This window comes from Mytilus galloprovincialis, chromosome 7, assembly GCF_965363235.1.
Source record: "Mytilus galloprovincialis chromosome 7, xbMytGall1.hap1.1, whole genome shotgun sequence".
Taxonomy (NCBI): domain Eukaryota; kingdom Metazoa; phylum Mollusca; class Bivalvia; order Mytilida; family Mytilidae; genus Mytilus; species Mytilus galloprovincialis.
This window is the reverse complement of record NC_134844.1, coordinates 60,082,349-60,092,228: the sequence shown is the minus strand read 5'-3', so window position 1 is coordinate 60,092,228 and position 9,880 is coordinate 60,082,349. Positions and strand designations below refer to the sequence as shown.

General features: G+C 31.0%; 1 protein-coding gene across 1 annotated transcript; it reads left to right on the top strand.

Annotated features, from left to right (window-relative positions):
* The first annotated feature begins 2,784 nt into the window (after positions 1-2,784).
* LOC143081835 (uncharacterized) lies at positions 2,785-6,818 on the top strand. The gene is made up of 4 exons (XM_076257513.1): positions 2,785-2,957; positions 3,992-4,064; positions 5,862-5,910; positions 6,627-6,818. The coding sequence occupies exons 2-4, from the start codon at positions 4,019-4,021 to the stop codon at positions 6,730-6,732; spliced, it is 201 nt and encodes a 66-aa protein (XP_076113628.1). The 5' UTR covers positions 2,785-2,957; positions 3,992-4,018; the 3' UTR covers positions 6,733-6,818.
* Positions 6,819-9,880: the final 3,062 nt, after the last annotated feature.

Here is a 9,880-nt window from a genome sequence, read left to right as displayed (position 1 = left end):
TTTGTGATAACTACAACACCTTATATTTGGGTACAAAATCACAGACAACAAGTATTTCTCCATCAATTTTTTAATTACAATACTTAGTTTTTCTATATATAAGACATACTATGTATCTGAACAGAAAACAAAAAATATAGATGTCTACAGAATTTTTGTGAATGAATTTAATAAGAGAGTAGACACATATAGAGATAAGATAATAAGTCCAATGTTATAAAAAATTAAAAATAACATAACATATGAATAATGTTATAGTAATGTTATTTTACAGTAACTGTACCTATATAGCTAATAAAATGTATAAATGTATATCTAATCAGCTGATTATTCCCTGGGTAGTCAGTGGAGTGTAACAGGGTACATCAAGAGAAGCTTGGAATCTTGATAGTTTTTGTAACAAGCAATATTTGATGAATAGAATTATTATGTTGTTAAAAAAAAAATTTGTTCAATCCACGACAATTGGTACCCAAGATAAAATGAATCCACAGTAACTGAAAAATCTAAGCAAAATGACAATGATACATTAATAAACAAAGGACTACTAACAGTTACTAACATGCAAGCTCTATACAGTAATTAACTGATTGAAAAAGTGTGTCATCACCATATCAATGTGTTGTTTAAATAGACACAGAGTTTTATAAATGTTTTCATTGGCACTTGCATGTGCTCAAAACTACCAGGTCCACAAACTATGTTAGATATGTCGAACACCTATACATTTTCAAAAACAATATGTAGAGGTGCCTTTATCGTGATGTCAATCCTAATAATTTAACATTGTAATGCATTCTAAACTGTACATTTTAAATAAATCCAACAGTAGTATACCGTTGTTCAAAATTCATAAATTTATAAAGAAAAAAAAAATCCGAGTTGCAATATAGAATCGAGGAAAACATATCAATCATAGAAGGAAATGTACGGAACATCAGCAACTCTGAACTGCAATAATAGGTAACGCAAACATACACGACTATTCGATAACAACTGTCATTAACCTGTTATGTTAATGGACATTTGAAAAAAAACAAAATAGTTGGCTGCACTTGAATTTATGGATAGCCAAACCTCCCGCTTATATGGCAATGTTAAAAAACAACCGCTAAAATGACAACGTAACGTGACGGGAAGACAGTACAAATATAAGAAACAACAGTAAGGTCAATAAAATATATAGTAGTACATTACTACATATAAACCGCAGAATAACAACAATCACCTGCCATAAATTTACAACATCCCACCAGGACTCCACAAACGAAGTATAAACTGCGCGTCACATGAATGAATCAACGCTAAAAAACATGTTGACATATCCAAGAGTATGGTATTTTACCAGTTTTAGGTAGGGTTCGTGTTGCCTAATTTTTAGTTCTCTATGTTGTATGTTGTGTACAATTGGTTGTCTGTTTTGTTTTGTTTAAGCAATGGCGTTTTAATTTTTTTTTTAATTTTGGAGTTTGAATGTCCCTTTGGTATCGTTGTGCCAGACGCGCGTTTCATTTATAAAAGACTTAGCAATAAAGCTCGAATAAAAAAAAGCTCGAAGTTAAATAGCATTGAGGACAAAAAATTCCTAGAAGTTTTGCCACAACAGTTAAGGTAATCTATTCCTGAGGTAAAAAAGCCTTAGTATTACAAAATTTCAAAAAAAGGTTAGCAAACTGTTAATTTATTCTTTTTTTCAATTTTTTTCTAAGGAATAACAGGGAGGTGAAAGATACCAAAGAGACTATTAAACTGGATTATAAGTCGACAGTTTATTTGTCCTTGTTTTATCTCATCGCCTATATGTGTAGTGCTGTAACTTGTTTCGCAGTAACATTATTAAGTGCATTTAAAGTCCAAACTTTCAAAACTAAATTCTTAGTTTACAGATTATGGTATAACAGTAAAAAAGACATATCTGAAAGTTGAAGATAAAAAGATGACTTAAAAGAGTCGTCGGCTGTTGTCTGCTCTATGGTCGGGTTGTCTCTTTGACATATTCCCCATTTCCATTTTTAATTTTATTGACATGTATCTTCGATATTAATTAAATCATACGGCTTATTCATTCAATAACAATGAACTCACTATTCATAAAAGATTGTGAATAATTATCCTTTTTAATACATAATGTCGATATGTGATGAATTACTGTGACGCCAGGTATATTTTACTCTTTATAACTGATAAGTTTTTTCGTGGTAGTAAATGCTGTATATACTGTAAATACATAAATAGGAGAAAACTAGCAGAAATGTTTTCATCGAGTGAAAAAAATTAAAAACATCTGAAGTAAATAGTAGTTGATACAAATGGGATTTACCTCAGCTAAAAACTTGCGTGCCACGTTTGAAATTTTTGATATGCAAGTAAAGGATAATGATATTCGCAGGTTGCTATGCTATACTGTTTTGGGCATGTCTAACCAAAAAAGAAATTACCTATTTGCAACTAAAACATTTAAAAGTTCTTTCTAACCGAATGTATTTTTGTGCAACATTTTGTCGGTGAGACAGAGTTTCTGATACACTGTTTTAACTTAAATGATAGTTTTGAATAAGAAGACAAATACTTATTTATCGCTTTATGTCCATACCGTTACATTATTTGTATCCTTGTTTGTGTTTACCATTGTCGTGCATCATCATGATAAATTAATCATCATTCTGAATAGTATCTAAACATGTTACATAACACTTATTTATTTTTAAAACTAATTTTGTAATCAAACAAGGATAATCAGAAGGAAACGTGCATTTGTTGATCATTAAAATTCAATAGTCGTGTTATAGGACATAGATCATAAAAAGACCTATAACCGCAAAGCAGGATACAAAGCAGGATACTTCAGTTTTCATTTGTTTGTTATATCGTTTCTGTGTGTCATTTTCGAGTATAAAAGCTAGATCAACTGAAGATTATTTCAAAGCCATTAATACACTTATGACAGTATTTTCAATGTAAGTATATTTTCAATCATATTAAGTGTAAAACTGAATGCATGTTTTGTTAGTTTACAGCGATAAGAAAGAATGTTACTTAAAATGTTGCTAAAAAGGTAAAAAAGTACGCGCTTCATGCAAAAGATGGAGCGACGTTTTTATCAATTTAAACTTGCAAGGATTGTTGTGATGTAAGCGGCATATGTGTCATAGTAGGACCACCTTGTACGATATGAACATCTGTTGCATAAAATCACGTGATGCATTGTGGCACAGGTAATGTAAAATCCAGGACTGACATATTCCACTTTCGACGAAACCAATCCATTTAAGTTAAAACAATTAAATTATGTTAACTAATTAAAAGTTAGAATGGCTTCACATAATTGTATGCGTTGCACTTGTAGAAAGTTCAGCTGCATTTAGCAATGAAGCTCTCATGATATATTCGTGTTCGAGTGCACATATATCGGAAACAAAAATACCTACCTCTAAGACATTGACACTGAACAAAATGATCATGAGAGAAAAACATAACTTTTCTATCTGAAATGACGGTAACTGAAAGCCTCCAGCAATATTTAACAATATACCTGACTTACTTTTACAAATATTCAATGCACGGTATCTTTAAATACAAAATGTTGAAATCAGCACTTACATGTACTAGAAATAATCCGACTAAACAGTCAGCATGCTATTTCTCTGCGTTGGTATGGAAAAAAAGATGGAGAGTGAATTGCTTTCAAGTATTCAGTTAAGTTAGACTACATAGAATTTGTCAATCACACTATATGTGTAGTGTATAAATAATACAAAATAAATACAAAGAATAAATCTGAATTAAGACAAACGGTGACAAGAGAAAATAAAATATAGTAGTGACACCCTTTCATCAGCGACATTAAAAAGTATTTATTTTTTAGCATACACAAGTCTTATAGCTTCTGTTTACGGTTGTTTGCAATTGTACTCTTGATAAAAAAAAGTGATTTTCTTCATTTTAAATGATAACAAATGTGTTTCATAATGTTTATATATATTTGTTGTAGATAACAAAAAACAAAAGAGAGAAAAGAATGAAGGTTAATATTGGTTTAATCGTCTGTCTGATGTTAGTGGGAGGTAAGCCAAAATAAAAATATCTTTTAAATTTAAAGTTTGAATGTAATATGTATATGTGTATATTTCTTTCTTCTCTCGGAACGATCCTTATATTCATTAACAAAACGATTGCTTTTATTTTTCCACGGACAGGAACACAGTGTATGTATTAACAAGTTTTACACTTTATTGATGTCACCTCTTAAATCTTTACCGTTTGTTCTTCATTGTATGCTCCTTTTTTGTATAAATGTTTAGTTTTTGTAAGGGTCGCCATTTCAAACAACAGTAGATATAGACCATTTTTTTAACGAATCAATTTCTCATTAATACACGTGTAGGTGAACGGGACGGCAATCAAACCAAACAATATGAACGAATGAACCATGAAGAGTTAACAATAAGTATGATAATTAATTCAGTCCCAATTTTGTAAGAAGCAGAACAATTTAAAACATACAGTCCTTGTAACCGTAGGCGTTACTATTTCAGCGATCAGTAATCAGTAATTGCCCAGTCAACCATTAGTCAAGTTCGCGTCAAACTCACATCGTGAATCTCTTATATCATTCACATTTAATGGAGACCAACATATCCCAATGCAGATGTACAAGAATAATTATTTTAAATGACGGTTCATGGTTTCACTTCAAATGGAGACATAAGTTTGCTCTGAATCAACACATAAATGTTCAAGTAACTTACACATTAGGTCATTCATATTTGAGTTTCTTTGTTGAAGACTATGCATAATTATGGAGGTTATTTATACACTTGTGTTATTAGAATAATTTACTATTGACATAAAATCAACCTCTCCTTCTATGCTTTCTTACTTTTGTTTTGATTTGTATTTGTTTTTAACGGAAACTTAGTGTTGAAGGGCGAGAGGAATGGAAGTGAGCATAGAACTGGAGTGGGGACTATTCATCATAAACTTTCAATCAAAATCAGAATAAAGGAAGGTCATCACATTAAGATTTTTTTGTAAAACATTTGACGTCAGTTAGTTTTTGGAATATCAGAATATTTATTTGAAACTTTTAACAACAAAATTGACCTAAATAAATTAGGAAACATACTTTCCTGAAACAAAGCATATTTATACTTGTATTATGCTTATGTCAAAGAATAAAATTAGGTATGTAATAACTTATATTGGGGATTACGTATATAAAATTATGTGCTGGCAAATAATGGCATATAACAAAGGAACACACATGCGAAATATGTTTTGTTCATCATGGATTACTGTTAAAATGTTGTAGGTGTATATATATATATATATATCTCCGTGACTGAGTGATAGAGGACTACTGATAAGATTTTGTTTTTGGACCCACCAAAATTATAGAGTTTTCTTGTAATTGTCTTACACTTGGTTGATATTGCTATTGACCTGATAACCCACATTTGTAGTATAATCTCAGAAGTCAGTGTTTTAGTTCTGACACGATTTATAACATACATTTCTTTAATGCCTAGTTGATGAATTTTCAAAATTTCAAAAACTAAGGTACCTACATCTGCAGTACAGATTGACGTAATGACTATTTGGTTAGTCCATAAGATCCCGTTTTTAGTTACACAGCTCATCAAGCATTCAAGTTTTTTTTACATCGTAAGAATTTATCTACTTTTAGGTCTGATCGTTACTGATGCTGGGTAACCCCAAGAGCATGACAGTTTATTTCGTAATCATACTTTAATGAAGGAACATCTATTTAGTTGCGACATTTTCGTGATGCATAATGGATATTTATAAAAAATATATAACCTGGTTATGATGTTTGATATAAACAAACATTTTACTTCCAGTTAACATGGCACATGAAGAAATGTTCGAAGACAATAGTCTTATCCATAAGTAAGTTGCGTTGTACGGTTTGATTATTAGATACGTGTGAATCGATGGTTAAATTAGTGCTTTTGCATACAGAAAATGTATTAAAAATTATTAAATGTCAAAAGGACATGTATTGTAAATTAAAATATCTTTATTTACAATCCAAATGCGTAATGAATCAATACTGTTGTGTGAACATGTTATAACAAACAGATTCAGAAATGCAACGTGAACATATATAAGGAATATTCTTTGTACCGTATAATAAATGCTATGCCTCGAAGATAGTGAGTGATCATATAGACACAAACTCGAAATATACCATATTAGTAATGAGAAGAATAAAAAGACGGACAGCAATGGTAACAAATTCTATATGGATCAAACCAAACCCCACTAAAATTGGAGATGAGTGCATGTGCTTCTGATGGATATGATGGCACCCTTTATGTGTAAATTATAAGTCATTAACAAGCGTTATATGACTTTGTTGTTGGCAGAATAACAACTGAATGGAAAACAACTCCAGCAGAATTAACTCGTAAACGTTTATAGTTAATCAAAGTAAGATGTGGACCTTATAGTCAGTACTTGTACTTTACGCGTTTCTGTAACAACACATGTCATATAGATTTCAACCTCTAAGAAATATGCACTGTTATATCAATGTTCCAATGAACGAAATATGTGATTATTAATGTTTGTATTGAATGTATTAATTCTATTTATTTTTTTAGGCTCGTAAAAAGACAAATGGTTATTACATGTCGTGGAAAAGCATGTACTCATGACAGTCAGTGCTGTAGATTTCATAAATGTTTTGGCGTATGCAGGCGTGCCTAAATTGGCGAGTGAGTCAGCTATACATTATTTACAGGTCCTAGTTAACATAACAGGACCTAAGAATAAAATGAAATGAAAATCTGTAATTTTTATTGTACTTTTTTGTGCGATTCAATTATTGTAACTTTTAAAAATTGCAAATCTAATAAGTTAACGAATTATTTTGCACCAAGTTTATTTTAAAACAATACGAATCTTTTACATAACCAATGCTTTGTTTGTAAGCCATAAAACGTAACCAAGTTGACGGTTTTTAAAACAGGGGGAATTATAAGTTTAATACAATGTATTTCGACATGTATTAACATGATAAATCATTATAAATGAACAATGAGATACAAATGAATTGTCGTATCAGGCAAATAAACTCATCATAGATACCAGGATTAAAATTTTATATTTTCGGCAGACGCGCGTTTCGTCTACAAAAGACTCACAGTGACACTCGAATAAACAAATGTTTAAAAGGCAAAATAGAGTACGAATTTGAAGGGTATTCAGAACCAAAAATTCCTAAAAGTAACTCTAGAAATTTAAACTTAGATATCGAAAGATGGATTGCACAATAATGGTATTTATATTAGCTTTGGTTCATGGAAAAACAATGGTAAAAAAAAACCCCACAAAAACAGTCATCGTTTATCACAATACGGGTTTAAACACTAAAAAATAATATAACAAAAATCCGAACTTCAGGTAAAAATCAAAACCGAAAGTCCTTTATGATATGGCAACATAAAAAACTCAAAAACATTAAACGAATAGATACCAACTGTCATAATCATGATTTGGTACAGACATGTACAGAATGGTGGATAAAACCTGGTTTATAGCTCGTTAAACCTCTCACTTGTGTGAGAGTCGCACAAAATTCTATTATATTGACAACTATATATGTGTGAAAAAAACTCCAGATATTAATTAGGCCGTTAGTTTTCTCGTTTGAAATGTCATTTTTTTTTATTGCTGACTATGCGGTATGATCTTTGCTCATTGTTGAAGGCCTTGAAGTGACCTAGTTGTTAATCTCTGTGTCATTTGGTTTCTTGTGGAGAGTTGTCTCATTGGAATTAATACTGCATCTTCTTTTTTAAAAAAGAGATAGTCATGTTTAACAAATAGTGATACAACAGTTAAAATTGCGTTATTATCTTTATCACTATAATCATAAAAAAGTAATATGTCAACAGAAAAGCACGACAAGGTATCAAAGCATACAAATCGTCATATGTCTCCACATGTTGTGATTTCACTGCTGCGAGAATAACATATTTTACTATCCAACAAAGTTAAAATAAAGTTGATGTAAGCAATTATAGGTAACCGTACGGCCTTCAACAATGACAAGAACCAATACCTTATAGTCGGATATAAAATGCTCAAACCTGAAAAAAATATAATATAATTCAATTGAGGAAACTAACGGCTTCATTAATAACAAAAAAAATCACTGAAAACAAATATGACAGACATGAACCAACCAAAACCACTGAACTATAGTCTCCTGACTACAAACAGTCACACACAGAATGTGGCAGGGTTATTACATGATTAAAAACGTTCAACCCTCCCCTAACATTAAACAGTGGTGTAACAACACAACATAAAAACAAATTATCAACATCAGTCGAAAAAGGCTTAACTTATCAGATCGGTACAATGCAGAAAAACACCGAACATGGACACAGACACGGGCGTGCAGGTTATTTATCCATCCCTTACCCATAACAACAAAAAGGACACTAAGTTCAAATGTTAGAGATTGTAACATTAGACTGCAGTTGAGCAAAGCCAATGTATAATCGTGTGTCATATTGAAATACACACGTATGCTGACAAGTACATATGTATGGACTTGAAGTTTCACTCCTACATATGTATCGGATGCAAATTAATTTGAACCTATCGACGGAACATATTCACATTGGATTATCTCCCGTTTGCAAAAGAATAAAACTCAACAAAAAATAATATTGTAAAAATGTATTTTATACATTGTGGGATAACTTGTGAAACGAGAGCAGGATATAGATTGCATCGATAAACAAACTTAACTGTAATATCAAAACCATATTCATACAAAATTTAAAGATCATAGGTTAATTGTGAAGTACAGGCATGTGTGTTCATTGACCAATGTGAAAATGCATTAAAATTGTTTTAAATTTTCCTGCATATTGATTTAAAAAGTCTGGATAAAACACATGCACATACAAGAGATAATGCTTTTTGTTTTGAATTTTAACCAACCCTTTTCTACTTTCCACAACTATGTTTTCGAGGACACCAGCCTGCATGCTGTTGATTGTCTTGACAATTTTAAATAAAGAAAACTTGTCTTATGTTGTATTTGTACAATCTTTCTGTTCAGGTAATGTTCAATGGAAACGTTTGTTTATTAAATTATCTGTCCATAATTTATATCCTTTAATGACAGACGTCCTAAATTTAGCTCATACATATTGTATGTGCAATCTAGCACATTATGTCATGAACAAGTATCTTGGATTAAGGTTAGTTATAATTGCTTAGAGGCGCAAATGTAAATGTGATAATGAATTGCGAATGTTGTACCTGGCGTTATCCAGTTGATCTGCATACATACATACAATATACAATCAGTGTATGAAAGGCGTTGACATACTCTGCTGGTTTCAAGTTTGTATACACGACTCTGATAAAATGAAATCATATAACGTAGACATAAACTTTTTGAAGTATCCTGATTTGCGGATATTTGTCATTTCCTAGTTGACGGTCCTTCACACGACTCATGCCTTTCAATGTTCAGAAAAATGCACGTTTCCGTCTGTATACCCTTGTTTCTTTACACAATTTATTCTTAACAATATAATAAATTATTAAATGTTATGTAACATGTCAAGAAACAATTCAAAAATATGTAAATAATGAGATGGTTAAGACGAAACCAAATTTGTAAATGTATTTTTAACTATTCACCACTGAGTTGTATTACAAAGGACTTGCAAATAAAGTGATACAAACTAGATCAGTATAGACATAGAGGTAATAAAAAGTATCCTCTTCTTTTAATTAAAACGACCAGCAAAGTATACAATTGGCAAGCATTAAACATGTTAAAATATTTCACTTATATTATATTTATATTTATTGAGTTTTTCCATTT